The 16,108-nt window shown below is 38.7% G+C and overlaps 1 protein-coding gene across 3 annotated transcripts; it reads left to right on the forward strand.

Moving 5' to 3' along the window:
* Nucleotides 1-375: 375 nt before the first annotated feature.
* LOC139982868 (low molecular weight phosphotyrosine protein phosphatase-like) lies at nucleotides 376-14,536 on the forward strand. 3 transcript variants are annotated; one of them, XM_071996017.1, is made up of 5 exons: nucleotides 376-591; nucleotides 6,191-6,381; nucleotides 7,595-7,656; nucleotides 8,833-8,938; nucleotides 11,945-14,536. In XM_071996017.1, exons 1-5 carry the CDS (start codon nucleotides 552-554, stop codon nucleotides 12,020-12,022), a joined length of 477 nt encoding a protein of 158 aa, XP_071852118.1. In that variant the 5' UTR covers nucleotides 376-551; the 3' UTR covers nucleotides 12,023-14,536. The 3 variants fall into 3 exon arrangements, with proteins under 3 accessions (XP_071852118.1, XP_071852117.1, XP_071852116.1); XM_071996016.1 differs by lacking the exon at nucleotides 376-591 and adding an exon at nucleotides 742-994; XM_071996015.1 differs by lacking the exon at nucleotides 376-591 and adding an exon at nucleotides 941-998.
* Nucleotides 14,537-16,108: the final 1,572 nt, after the last annotated feature.

The raw sequence follows: 16,108 nt of genomic DNA on the forward strand, positions 1-16,108 counted from the left end.
TTAAAAGTTTTCGTAAAATGATTATCTCTATATGGAGGGCCATCAGTCTCAAATCGTGGACGTATTTAAATTGACAAATACCAATTTATTTTACGTATTAGCGATTTCAATTGGTTTTATCGAATTAAATCGATGATATGTAGAAATAAACTGGTATAAGTCAATTTGAAACGACATCTACCAGTTTAAATCGATGGTATTCAGTCAATTTTAATCGGTAGAAACTGGTGCATGTCGAAGGAAATTGGTTTATCAGTGTCGATGTTAATCGGAATATATGTCGATTCCCCACAATTTGAGACTGATGGCCCGCCATAACTATGAACTTTCTGCACTTGAAAGTTGATAATACATGCATACAGCGACAAGGTCAACCATAACTACGGGGGAGGTTGAACGTGTAATATAATTCAAGTTACAATTCACAAGATTATTGTATACCTAGGCCTACATGAATCTACATGACACTACGATTTTCTTAGTCGGCTGTTACAATATCAGTTCTTTTTTTACGGTAGTGGATAACTACATTGAAACCAAGTTTGTATAAAATGGCTGCTCCAGAAAAGTCGGTGTTATTCGTCTGTTTAGGTAGGTTATTTTAATTTGACATAGGGACTAGAAGCGTGTCTTGTAACTATTTCGTGGAACCAATCCTAACGTTAATTTGACAAAAGGGCCAAGTAACATTACTAATCCAAACACGTGAGTCCGAGTTGAGGTCGCAGGTACCACAACTTCACATATAGCTAGTAAATTGGCCTGTTTCATCATGTTAATGTCTTGTTATATAAGGGAAATTTATGTATCTTCTCTGCTAAGCCAGCTTTAGGATATTATGTAAAGCTTTACGAGTGCCTGATTGATTCAAACATTGTTCAGCATCCTCACGTTGGAAATGTCCACAACTCTATGTGTACTGTATCTGCATACTTGTCGTATCAGTTCTACATTTATGCATATCAACGTTGCCGATCCCAACATATTACTATATGTAGGTAAATATAACTATACATTAAGTCCTCACAATGAAATCATGAGTATTGACATGCACAGTATGTTTGATACATAATTTCTGTTTTCATCTCTGGCACATTAACAAAGAAGTCTGTGACGTTACTCATAATAAGTCATATTGTCATACAGTTCCTATAAATAACTTTTTAAGGCAAAGGAGTTTTATTCTTGATGACAAATCAGAGATATGTATGGCCGAACTGTGTAGTGGTAACTAATGTAGTCGTATAACTGTAAGATATTCCCTAACAACAACTTGGCTATCTCGGTTCATTCACTAAAGAGCTTCCAAATTTGTCTGCGATAGCTCAACAAATCCTAGGGGAATCCTAACAAAAGAGCAAGAACTTGGCAAGTTCTTGAAAATATCCATGTTTTTGTTAAACTCATGTTTCCATGAAGGATGTTGTTTTGTCTACATCAGAACTCATGGGAGGTTGAAGCTTGTCACAGTTTCACAGAATCTTCTACAGTACAGTACACTATACCATTACCATGTTTAAGGTTCAATGTTCCATTGTACAGTATGTCATCTTAATGGGTTGTTGACCAATTTTGTTCTTGGACTTGTTTTTACCTTAATTAACAAAGTTCCATTCATTAATCATGAAATAAAAAGCAATTGAACAATAAACAACAATGTAAACTACTAGAACTCTACACTGCAAAATGTTGTGGCTTTGGAAATATTGGAATTATAATGCACAGCATACCGCACATACTGTACAGTACCCTACAGTACCTTGTATAGTCAAGGTGACAAGCCTTTTAAATCACACTAGTGTAGACCAGGGTTGTCAACAAGTCCCTAGCTGCAAGTCTCAAGTCAAGTCTCAAGTCTTTACCAGCAAGTCTCAAGTCAAGTCTCAAGTCACCTTGAAAATTTTGAGCGAGTCTCAAGTCAAGTCTCAAGTCTTAAGAGGTCGAGTCTCGAGTCAAGTCTCAAGTCCCTATCAGCAAGTCCCAAGTCAAGTCTCAAGTCTTTGAAGTTTGAATATGATGCAGGCTACGAATAATGTAACAGTGTTCCAGGAAATATGTGGTATAAATTAAACAGCCGAATAGCAAAACCGGGGCACACGCCACGGAACAAATTACCTCAAAATTTGCTAGCCACTGTTTCATTGAAAAAGGCCAACTTTCAGCCAAACAGCAGCCCTGGATGGAATATTCAACCAAGCCAATGGTAGTTATGGTAACGCCTGTAGTCGTCGTTGGGCGCTCGTAATTCGAGCGTACACGCAGGGCCGTCTTAATGCATGGGCCCACTGGGCCCTGGCCCAGGGCCCCGCGATGTCAGGGGCCCCGCAATCACAGTAACCCTGTGTCTTAATCTGGGAGGAAAACTTATTGAATAGGCCATTATGCATGATTGAATTCGATACTTGACAACTTGTGAAGAGAGTTGGTGAAACACTTGAGAGTTTGACATTAAGTATTCAAATCTGAGTTGGCAACCCTGGAATATACTGTACAATGCCCGAAGGCTTACACAGAGAAACTGTTACTCCGTAACTATAAGAAAGAGGAAATTGCCTCAGCCACGAAAGGCATAAAATTTGAAAACCGTGGGCAATACCTCACTACCAAACCTAAACAAAAGTAACCACCACTTGTGTTCAAGCTCACCTTTACACCCCATATATCAAAACCACGCATTTGAAAAAAAAACACTTTAGAAACATTGGCACTTAATCTCGCAACACGCAACAATTATCCAAACTGTTTCCAAAAGAACCGATTCTAGCCTACAAAAGGGCCCAAAATCTCAAAGATTTACTTGTTAACTCAAGGTTTCGTACTAACGAAGAATCAGCTGACTCTCAAGGTTCACACGAAGCTCTTTTAGATGCTCTTATAGCTGCACCATGAGTCCATATAAACTTGTGCACAGAAAATAGATGCATTTTGAGAATGAGACGCCCAGGCCGAATATAAAATATTCAAAGGCTACTACTGATGAAGCTCCTCCTATGAAGTTTGAAAGCAGAAACCAGTCTAGTTGGTCATAAGAACCTACGCTAGTCTCTCCTACTATTAACAGTACACTCAATTCACCTAATAGGTGCAATTATGTTTCACCATGAGGAGCATGCTATAAGTTCATGTTCCTCGGGCCCTCCCTTAAAAATACTTCATGTTCTTGGCGACTACGTTGCGTTAGATAGTGTAAAACCGCCTACACCTCCCTCTCAGTTGAAAGACTCAACACAAGGGTGTTACAAATGGTAAGTCCAGTATTGTTAGGGAAGGGATGGAGGGCAACTGGAAGATTTCTCTTCTATAATGTATTTCAGTTTTTAGATATATCACGTATGTTATTCAGCTAAAGTTTTATGCTTTATGCGCGACATAGGGAGGGGTGGTAAATGCAGGCATGTCTATGCTTGAGCGATTGTCAAGGATGTCAATTTTTCACGCAACTTTTTTCGAACTCACTTGATTGATGGGCCCCGCTCCATTGCCGGGCCCAGGGCCCGGTGATCACTTAAGACGGCCCTGCGTACACGAAACCATAATTATTTATTATCGATATCAACTTATGAAGTTATTTAATGATTAGAAAATTGTGAAATACAAACAAGTCTCTAGTAGAAAAACCGAGTCTTTTGAAGGCAAGTCTCAAGTCAAGTCCCAAGTCTTTGCTAACTTTTTGGGCAAGTCTCAAGTCAAGTCCCAAGTCTCTGACAGCCGAGTCTCGAGTCGAGTCTCAAGTCCTAAAATTTGCGACTCGAGTCGGACTCGAGTCCGAGTCCCTGACTCGAGTCCCCAACTATGGTGTAGACTGCAGTTAAAAGTGAAACTGACATTGCAAGTGTGTTAAAGTCTGCTAATTAGTAGTTTGTATAGTATGTTATATTTAGTTTCAGTTGCAGTTACTGAGCAAATGTTATTGTATCTACTATTTAAAACACAACCAAAATAAGGGACAAACTAAAACGAATGACAGCGAATGACCGAATGACAATTGACCTTGTACAGGGTAAATTATCATTTGCGAATGACAGCGAATGACAGCGAATGACAACGAATGACAACGAATGACAACGAAGGCCGGTGGTGAGAAGAGATAGAATGAATAACGGAGTGGAGTAAATGCGGTTATTGGTTTTCTGCGCAAAAATGATTTGAGGAAAATCGCATGTTACGTGGTTGTAGGGTTTTGGTGTAATTTACAGATAGAAACCACAGGAAAGATTTTTGTGTGAGAATGCGCTTGAGTGCGGTGCTTTTTACCTCTGTAGATTTATATAGAAAGATAACTGAACCGTTTCAAGATTATAGTATTGTTAGTTTCTAACAATTAATATCGGAAAAATGACGTTAAATTTGCTTTTTAAAATCAGACTTACAATTTCGCTTGCTATAAGATGCGTTTTTATCTTGTCCGTACTATACTAGATCTAGATACCCACGAAGTCTGAACTGTGATATCCAGTTGAAGCAAATGTACTGTGCTGTCATTACTGTCATTCGTTTTAGTTAACGCGATTTTTTAGTGTGTACAACATATTGTCATTCGTTACGTGTAACGCAATTGTCATTCGTTTTAGTAACACCCCCAAAATAATACCAATCTCTATTTGTGCACTCAAAAGTGTAAATTAGAATGATAATTGCTGTGGAAGGTGGAAAGTGTCTGTTAGTACACATACAAACATGTGTTGAATACGTACTGTATCTGACCTTAATCATCCCATTGATCTACTGTATCAATAGTGTAGAGCCCTGACTGCTCATACTGTAGCCATCTTGTAGTCATCCCTGGGGGCTCATGGCCATCTTGATTTTGGACGGTCCCTGGGGGCTCATGGCCATCTTGATGGGGCTCATGGCCATCTTGATTTTGGACAATCCTTAGGGGCCCATGGCCATCTTTATTTTGGACGGTCCCTTGGGGCTCATGGCCATCTTGATTTTGGACGGTCCCTGAGGGCTCATGGCCATCTTGATTTTGGACGGTCCCTGGGGGCTCATGGCAATCTTGATTTTGGATGGTCCCTGGGGGATCATGGCCATCTTGATGGGGCTCATGGCCATCTTGATTTTGGACAATCCTTGGGGGCTCATGGCCATCTTTATTTTGAACAGTCCCTGGAGGCTCATGGCCATCTTGATGATGGACAGTCACCAATAATTCAGTCGAAGAAAACCTTGCTGATACTGTATTTGTGGAAAGCAAGTGGAACATACAGTATATATATTCAATAGCATCATACTGTACAAGTTACTTTAAAAGTTGCAAAGTTTAAGACAATTTTGCAACTTGTCATGCTTCATCGGGTCCAAAGGGGGCCAACCTCCACTTTGACCACATCCCCAGGCCACAAAATCCACCACTGGAGGTTTGCCAAGTGTACTATATTAATGTTCATTGAATATAATATTATAATTTATAATGTTATCCATTCAGTATCATGACCCTTGACCAATAACATTTAAGAAAAGCAGCTGGTCGTGTGCACCTCGAGCACCATATTAAAATTAGGGTCACCAAGGGAAAAAAGGTTGAATACCAGCATTGGTGGGGGGTGTATTGCACAGTGTAATTTCCAATTTAGTGTTTCTTTGAAAGAGTTATTGACAGTGATACAGGGTAATAATGGGTCATGTCCATTTGACAGACTTTTACTGTAGAAAATGTATATCAACAAGCGCATAATTTGAATTCCCCTTAGTGTGTACTGTTTGCACAATATTTCAAAAATACCTGAGTCACAGTGCAAATCTAAAACCTGGATGCAGATGACTACAGTAGTGGTGGGGTTGGGTGGGGTGTGGGGTGGGGTTGGGGGTGGGGTTGGGTGTGCCGTTGAAAGCAGAATGGGGTTGTGTACACAAGAGAAATTAAAAGTAGTTTACTGTAGAACTGTACAGTAAATTTAGCAAACCTTGCTAGTGCACCTACTATGTAGTGCTACCCTGCAATGACTGGATCTATACCTAATTTATATAGCTTAAATACTGTATGCTTTAGAACACACTATTTCACACCATAATATTTCATTTTTTTTCTGATCAGGGTATAATCCCAGGTCCACCTTCCCCTCCCACCCCCCTCCCCTTACAGAGGAGTCAGTTTAGGGGCAACAGACCCCCTCTGTCTTGAGTGGTGGATACTCCTCTGATGAGCACAGACTCACTACATAATTTTTTTTTTTTTTTTTGGCAGGTAACATCTGCAGGTCTGTTATGGCAGAGAGCATTTTGAAGCACATGGTGGCAGAGAAAGGCCAAGAAAAAGAGTGGATTATCGACAGTGCTGCCACATCCGACTATGAAATTGGTAGTACCCCAGACAGCCGAACCAACATGACGCTAAAGGGAAACAACCTACCAGAGAGCGATCATATTGCAAGACAGGCGAGTTGGACTAATATTACTTAAATTAAGACCCTGCCTGGAACACTCAGCAGATAGCACATTTTCACAGAGTACTGTCAAAGTATTCACTGGTACTAAAATGTCATCTAGATTCAGTAATCATTGTTTACAATTTATCAATCAGACTTTGTTGTACATATATTCAGCAGCATGAGTACCTGTATAATTCCCTTTGGTGTGTGTACCAGTATAATTCCTCTAAGTGTGAGTACAAGTATAATTCCCCTTGGTGTGAGTACAAGTATAATTCTCATTGCTGTGTGTACCAGTATAATTCTCATTGGTGTGAGTACAAGTATAATTCCTCTTGGTGTGAGTACAAACTACAGTAATTCCCAGTGGTGTGAGTCCAAGTATAATTCCCCTTGGTGTGAGTACTTACAGCTCAACAGGTTTACTGCACAGTATGAGTTTGTGTCTAATGTACAGTAAAGTTCTAATACAAAAAAAGTATATGTTTTTCTTTCTAGAACTTTCTTAATTGTTAACTTTATTGTTTATTCATTTAAGGTCAGGCAGGTAGGCTCCAGTTGTATTCACTCTTTACTTTAGACTGTGCCTTAATAGGTTTGGCACCATTATCTGTGTGGAATGGGCAAAAATGTGAGAGCGTTTAGTTTACACATTGCTGCAACAAAGCTCAACATACTGTACATGTAGAAATTATACATTAAAATTTAAAATGGAACAATGAGTAACAATTGACCAGAGTCTCATGCTACAGTGTGTTAGGGTGTATTAAATATCTCTCACATACTGTACCTACTGGTTGTGTAAGTCATCTTTGTACAGTTAGGAAAACTGTCGTTTTAGAAATATCCCCAGAATTTGAGAAATTTTGCCACACAAACTGTTCAAATTGGCATGTGCTATATACAGTATGTCTATAAATTTTTATAAAATTATTATATTTTTGTTCTGCAAGCACAGTGGTAAAATATAACCCTTTAACTATCTAGCCATACCACATTTGACCATGTTCTGTACATTTTCAATTTCAACCCAATTGTTACATTTCCCTTGAGTCTCATGCTACAGTGTGTAAGTGTGTATTAAATATCTCTCACATATACATACATATGGTGTGTAAGTGTGTTTTAAATATCTCTCACATGCCTACTATGTATACATATATATGGTATCTAGGAATGCTCTTAAAATCATCTCTCTTGTTTCCTTCTTATTTCAACAGATCAAGAAGAAAGACTTTGACAAGTTCCATTATATTTTTGGCTTTGATGACAGTAACATGAAGTAAGTACATTAAATCATTGACCTGTAGAACACTCTATGCTGTACCAGGCAGTAATATATCTCAAATTAGAGGATGTTTGCTTCAACTGATTTGAAAGGAAACAGACTATTTGAGACAGGAAATGGACATAACTCGAACAGAATACTTTCACTTTCGTGGCTCGTCACAGATATAATCCGTCAGGATCCAGAGAATGTATCGTAATTTTCACCATGTTGTTTTCTCTCATGGGTCGTTCCATGCCAAATCAACAGATTTTTGGGTCGATTCCAAGTCGACCCTCTCGGAATCGCCTGAAATTGTTATGGTGTCTTGCCACATGCCTCAAAGGATGATATTGAGCAACAAAACTCCTTAAAACTTGTTGGTTACTAGGATATATGGCCACGCCTAGCATCCAAATCCAGGTTGCATTTTAAGAGCCCTAAATTTGCCCTCAAGTTTGGAGCCTTGGAGGCATCTTTTGCATAAATGTAAAGGATTTTATGTCTGATATTGCAGATGTTGAGGAAGACATGTGACCAGTCTTCTAATTTAGCTCATTTTGAGGACAATTTTCGGTCTCAATGTTTCGTAACAAGTAATTAAAATGGCAGAAAAATGAGATACTTTGAGTGTGCTCCATATTCACAAACAAAGGCATATTTGAGATTTAATTTGCATCTATGATCTTTGTCCAGTGGTAGTTGTACAGGAAATGGGCCAAAAAAAGTCAAGTGGGTCGTACGTTTTACGAACAGCGCCCTTATACTTATGAAATCTCACTTCTGGCCCTAATTGGGGGTCCAATTTGGGCCTGTTGTTAAATTTTAAGTTTTTCTTGAAGTACCATTTTTCAGGAGTGTATTGTTCCTTTTTTTAAAAACTTATTCTGTTGACAACTCAAATTACGACTCGAAAATTGCGAAAATCACGTAAGTACGAAAATGCTTGCACAAGCCGTTTTGAGTAATTGAAATGACAACTTCTTAGAATTAGCATACAGGTGCTTGACAATTGAGAGGGTGGTACACTAGCATAAGGACTACCAATAAACTGCATTTTCAGGATTATATGCCCAACGATGCCTGTGAACAGCGCCCTCAAACATCATGTGGAGACCTTTGTTGATTTGGCAAGGATTGACCCTTATTTCTCAGTATTATCGTATTAACAGTGACCGTTCTCCTCAACAGTAAGTTGCAGCGCATGAAACCTGAGGGTAGCTCAGTGGTGGTTAAGAAGTTTGGGTCGTACGGTGCTGAAAGCAAAGATGACACAGTCATAGAAGATCCATATTATGTAAGTATCATTCCACACTGGTACACCGTGAATGGCTTCTGGCACACTACTTTAAAAGCATAAATAAATACCACAAATTATACCAAACCTTAAAGAATTATGCAATGTTGCCGGTGTGTGTGTGTTTGCAAGAAAGGGGGCGGGGGTGCTGGGGGAAGGATTTGTGTTATATGTATGTTGCCCTTGATTAACAGACAAAAAATGCCACAAAACTTCCACGGTGGTTTAACTTCATTCACAGAGAATTGCAAAGATCAGGGATGAGCCTGGGTTAAAAAGAAAATAATGGAACTTTGCAAAAATTGCGGTATAGGCTCCAGTTTGCGAATGCTACAGTGTGTTAGGATAATAGTTTTGAAAAGAAATCACGGGTACTCCCCGATTTCGCGGAGAAAGCTCATGCCTAAAAGATAGACTTTGAACAAAACTGTTGATGGTTTGTGGGAGTGACGTCATCTCAGCAAGTACCACAACTCTTTGTTTGTTTATGAAAATCAATGGTCATTTGAAGTAGACAGATTATGTTAATACCCGTATAGCTTGTAAACACAGACCTGAATATGGACTGACTATATAGGCCGAAATGAGTGCAAGAACCTTCCATTACATGCAACCATGAAAGGAAACAATGGCCAAAAACTTGATAATTTGGTACTCACTGTTTACATCAAATCTTCTTGTGTAGAAGTTGCACAAAAAGGATTCATTAAACCTCTTGTTTTTTTTTGATGAGTGCAGAAGCTGGTCACTTCGCCCAACACCCATTTCGTCCAACTGCCATTTCGACCAACCTTACCATTTCGACCAACCTTACCATTTCGCCCAACCTTTTTGGTCATTTCGCCCAACCAGCATGGTCATTTCCATGGTCGATATTCTTGATTAATGCCTGGCGGACTTGATAAACGCTTGACCGAAGTCATCAAGCAGAATAATAGCTGTGGATTAATGACCCACGAACAATAGGCCTCCGATCAACATCTGACTGAATATGAGGAAAAAATGCTAGTTGGGCGAAATGGCACTTGGGCGAAATGGTTGTTAGGCAAAGTGACCAGAAAGCATGAATGCAGTGTGGAAAAAAAGACTTTAAATAATCTTGAGTAAAACTGATAACTAGAGCACCAATGGTGCAGAAACTCATACCTTTTCGAGCTTAAAAATGTAGTGCCCACAAAACTTTAAGGCCCACCAAATTTCAGATTCCACCAATTTTTGGCCCATGAGGGATAACCCCCCCCCCCCCCCTCCGTTAGCAGAATCCTGGCCACACCACTGGCTATAATTCCTATTTTCCCCCTTTAAATCCGATTTTACCCACTCTCTCAAACAAAACCACTGACCTACCCTATTAAACTTTCTCCCCTCTACCTGAGCAGACATAACTTCACAAGCACTCCTTCCCAAAATTTTGGCTGGCTGCTTACATACCTCAGGCTTAAAGACTTCTAAGAATCGGCAAGTGCTGATTGGCTATAGGGCTCTCATGCTTACAGTTCAGCAGTTAATAACAACTCCCAATACTGCTTTAATTCCACTAACAGCCTCTACAGAGCTTAACCACAAATGTAAACAAACACAGCAGAGACTGGGAGACAAATTAAAGGAGCTTTGGAAAAAGGTGAAGGCTCAGATTTTTTTAAACAATGGGGATTAATTGTAATTAATTAACTTTTGACCAAAAATTAGTAGGCATCACCTGATTCATACACAATCCAACAATCATCAGTTCAACTTTGAATATAATCCATCAAAATCTTGAGGAGATTGAGATATTTGAAAATATTACAAAGAATGACCCGGATGACCCCCTAAATGACATTTGACCTCAATTTTCAGAACACCCCTCAAAACCCTCATCCCGAGAAACGTTGTGACCAAGTTTCATTATAACTGGCCATACTCTGTACGAACGGAAGCAATTTGAAAATATAGGGCCGCGGCCCGGGTCACAAAAGCCCCTACAGGTAGTTGATCTTTGATCTCAAATTCATGAACACCCTGAAGGTAAAACTTCCATAGTACTATCGTGACAAACCCTCAACATTGTACCATGGAATCTGTAGGAGAAGAAGCATTTTGCGTATTTCCACAAAATAGCCCATTACGGCACACAGGTGACCTTTGACCCCAAATTTTGGACCATCTCTGATGGCCCTATACCCAATGGTCCTTGTGTCCAAGTTTCATGAAATTCCATCAAACACTGTGGGAGTCGGAGTGGTTTTACCAATTGTTGACAGATAGAGTGATAGAATGAAAGAGTGACAGACGCCGCACTGTAACAATAGCTCACACCAGCATGCTGCTGGTATGAGCTAAAAATGACTTCAAAGTTCAAACGTAGACTGAAGCTGTGCAGTCACAGTTATCAATCTGTGTACTTACTGGTAAATAAGCTTGACAACAACAGAATGTGTAAAACAAGCACATGTCATCCAACTTAAAGCTTACCCTGTTGTTGAGCTATGAAGTTTTGCCCCTTTTTATTTTTTTGTTATGACTTCATTTTGATCAGTTGTATTGTGTAAACTTGAGAAGCTCATTAAAAATAGCAATTTTACAATAAATTTTCTTCTCAAGTGAAATCATTAAAATATTTTTTCCTCGCAGAATAAAACGACTGCGTTTATATGGGATGTTTAATATGTTGGTCCTATAGGTATTAGCCGTAAGGTACAAATCATAAACAGTGGCCTCAGTTGGAGAGGGTGCCTCATTGCAACGGTCTGTGAGCAATCAACAATAATGACATCACATCACAAATGATTGTACAATGTACTTTTTTCCAAATAATATATGAATAAATTTCACTATTTGATATCTCAACAATGGAACAAGCTAATCAAGATTGCAGTTTCTTTGTCTTTCCTTTTGCTTATTCTATATAAATATATATTCTGAAATAGTTAACTTGATTATCTCTTCAAGTTTCTATCAGTAAAACTGCTATACAGTATCAGTACTTAATATTTGATATGTCGAATCTCTTTCTTGCATTCACAGAGCAGTAGCATGGATGCTTTCGATAAGGTGTACGAGCAGTGCCTGAGGTCGTGTAAGGTCTTCTTGGAAAACTTTTGAAGACGATACTCCGAGCCTAGAGCTGATGTAGAAGACAACAAAGAGTAGATCTAGCTAGGAGAATGTGATCAGCATTGTCCAACTTTTGCAGATGTTTCAGTCACTTAGATTTCCCATCTCATTTTTTTTTCTTTTCACCAAAAAAAAAATCGTAAGAAATATGGTACTGAAAGCAGCCACCTATCACCTTGCTTTGTACTTTGATTTCTAAGGATCTTAAAATCAAAATTTGAAATTAAAAGCTCTCAGGTCAAATAAAGAGCATGACAAAGTCATGATATGGATTACTTTTCATTAAAATTACAATTAAAGAATCCAATTGCAGTGTGGACAAATTCAAGAATATTACAAGTCTTCAATCACACTTTGCATGGTGTCACTCAAAGTTAGAGCTCTGCTCGAAGAGCTGGGGGTGGGCAGGGGGAGTGAGGGGAGGGGGAGGGGATGGGGTGGGTCGTCAGTGGGCAGATGTGACAAAGCTGGAAAGTTGGAAGTAGGGATAATTTCACCTTTTATTTGCTATCATTTGATAATTTATGGAAAAATGAAATATACACTACTGCATAGTAAAAAGCTGCTTGATCAAGTAGATGAATAAATTGTTTCCTTGTCTATGTTTAATGTTTGTTTTACATGGTAGTTTGCATGCATGCATGGTGGATAACTCACAGCCTTTTATTCTGTTTATTTCCTATAACAGAGCACTAAATGGTGACAATATTTGAGGCCAGAATATTGTACTCCTGTTCTTAGCTCTTTATTTTGCATCAATCTAACTGACAGGTCAAGAATTGAGAGGAAAACATTGAAAAAGAAACAGTAAAATCAACTGAAAGTCTTCAGAGAAGATGATGATTGATGTTGGAATATTTTTTTTATTTTATGTAACGACTAGGTGCTTAACAGCCTCAACGCAACTGCTGGTTAAGAAATAGTGAAATGATGAAATTTTGAAATGATGTGGTTTTAATGTTTTGGCATTTTAAGGTCATTCAATGGTCTCCAGAACAGTCGTTTTGTGGTAACATTTTGCCTTCAAGATATCTATCACCTATAATGCTTTTCTATTTAAACCGAGATCATTGATCAGATAGATGTACCTGCACACAGCAGGTGAAGGAGTGCTCAGACATGTAGGCAGCAGGTGTAGGCGTGCAAAGACGTGTGGGCAACAGGTCTATCGAATTTGAAGATGACGAAAGTAATCAAAGAAGAAAATCCAAGTCTTGTTTAATTTAATCTTCATTCTATGTATTTCCTAACTACAGTATAGGTTTTTGAAGTATATATGCTGTACAAGAGGTGATCATAATAAACCAAACAAAGTAATGCAGCTGACTATTTAAAAGGGCCAAACACTTGACGCAGTAAATCAACTCGTTTAAATCTCTCCTAAGTTAGGGTAGTTCTTTATCCTTGAATATTCTTTGAAACTTAATGTTTCAAGTGTAATGGTGCGAAGTGTGTTTTATCGTATGTGTGTATTGCGGTTTAGTGAGGGCTCTCAGTATTACTTTTCAATACGGTTCCCAGCAGGTCTGTACAGTGGCCATTTTCTTCTTTTTTTTGGGGGGGGGAGGAGGTGGGTTGGGGAGGGGTCATGCTCCCCAGGTTTGTAGTGGGTGGACACTAATGCAACTCATTCCCCACAGTCCCACATTGGATGATCACTAAACAACTTTTATTTATAACCTGCATTCTCGTACGAGCAAGTTTTTCAATATGCTTTAACAGGGGCTGGCAGAGTGCAGAAAGCTTGCCTCCTGGCTACCTTTTATTCACCTGTGCTTTAGATCCATACCCAATGAAAGGTACTCTGTGCCAGTTACAGTGTCCACGTACTGATGTTACAGTGTCCACGTACTGATGTTACAGTGTCCACATACTGATGTTACAGTGTCCACATACTGATGTTACAGTGTCCACATACTGATGTTACAGTGTCCACATACTGATGTTACAGTGTCCACATACTGATGTTACAGTGTCCACATACTGATGTTACAGTGTCCACATACTGATGTTACAGTGTCCACATACTGATGTTACAGTGTCCACATACTGATGTTACAGTGTCCACATACTGATGTTACAGTGTCCACATACTGATGTTACAGTGTCCACATACTGATGTTACAGTGTCCACATACTGATGTTACAGTGTCCACATACTGATGTGGCAGATTAACGCCTAAAACGACTAATTTGAACGGTTTTACAGTACACTCATACATCACTAAAATGTCATATTCAGAATGCTGAGTATACCAGCTGGCGAGAACTTCATTCTTTGAAATTTGAGGAAGTAGTTTATAAGTCAGACTATTTATGATCCTGATTTTTTAATTACATTTCTCTCAAATTTCAGAAATAGTAATTGTATTTAACTACTAAACTTGACTGTTAGGTTTAACATGAACCAGATGTTGACATCATGTCATTAACCGTAAATTTGATGAATTCATATTTTCTATGCAGTCTGTAATAAATAAATGCTTTTGAATAATCTTAAAAGACAGATGCTCTTCTTTTTTTTATGTATCAGTGACAAACTGAAAAGTACTGTTTCTGTGTTTTAATGGAAAAATAACCATCATGTTTTGCTTTAATGACAGAAATATTTGTAATGGACAGCTCCCCAAAACAACTAATAAACTTGCTAGTTCCATTGGGAGATGTTTTAGTTTAATTGCAGCATTTGGTTGTCATTGCTTAAAGGCACTGAAGACTCGCCCCAGACTGAAAAAGCTTTCCGTTGCTTGCAAGAGACGTTTTGTTCGTGTCTCTACAAAATGCAGACAGTAATGAAACGTGATACCTTAATTGTTATCTTTAGCTGGACCTGAGATGTCCATCTGTATCGTTTGTACACTGTGCTGTGGGTATTGACCGCAGCTATATGTACTGACTGTACACTAGTGTCTAATTACCGACGGTAGCAAGCTGTGTGTGTATTTTGTAAGATTGATGGTGGTGTCTAACACTTCTGTTATACCTCATTCTAAACTAGGTCAGATTACCGCCATGAGACGTTTCTCATTGTGCTAGTCTTCACACCCTTTAAGCTACTCTATTGGGGTAAATAACTAACTGCGATATCTACCGATACTTGTACCCATTTTCATGCTGGGAGGTTAACATATGTCTTTCAGAGGAAAGGGTTGGCCAGTCCCGTTTTAAAAATTTGGTAAAATGGAGGGTGCTGAGATGCAAATACTTTGCAACTTGTGCAACAATGTTGAAGAACTTAGGTCGTACTGTCATGCAATATAACAAGGAAGAATAATAAAAATAATATATTCTGCGAGCTCCTTTAATTTCCTTCTTGCAGCTCTGAGGACAGTGACTAGATTTCTCACAAATTAGCTTACAGAAGAGGTGAGAATGGAGGGAATATTCCTGTTACTTTGCTCGATGGAAATATTGTTCACCATGAACGATTAAATTATAACAGGCAACAATCTTTGAGGCGCTAAATTATAGCTCGCCAGTAAATAGATTCACCGAGACAATTTCATTTTACTAAGATGAAAGGATATCCGCTTATGTATCAATAGCCATTTGAAAACATGTCGAGACATAGGGAGCCAAGTTGGGTCCCAAAGTTCCGGACCAACCCCCCCCCCCCCACAACCCATTCCTTGATGCCTTTATAACATTGATTATTCAAAGTCACATGAAGTTGTCATGTTACAACCTGTAACTAATGACACTGTTGCTGCTCAACTCTTACTTAGATATCAAACAATCACAGACAGATGTTATTTCTTTGTTCATCATTTATTGTGTTCACTTATGAAACAAATATTAGACTGCTTTCCTCACTATTATTCCTTCATTAAATTTTGAAGTCATTTATTGATATATATATCATATGGACCTGCCACAGAAACCCCATAATAAGTTGCACATTATGACCAAGTTAAGTAAATTATACGCTCCCCCACCCCCCACTCCCCAAAAAATCAACTGCAATTGATACCATACTTAATGTTGATGTGGTAATAAAGTAGATATAAATTTCATGTTTCAATGATTATCAAACATTTACACAAATTACCTGACTGCTTAATAATCTTTCTGCCA

The sequence above is a fragment of the Apostichopus japonicus genome, chromosome 16, assembly GCF_037975245.1.
Source record: "Apostichopus japonicus isolate 1M-3 chromosome 16, ASM3797524v1, whole genome shotgun sequence".
In the NCBI taxonomy this organism is placed as follows: Eukaryota; Metazoa; Echinodermata; class Holothuroidea; order Aspidochirotida; family Stichopodidae; genus Apostichopus; species Apostichopus japonicus.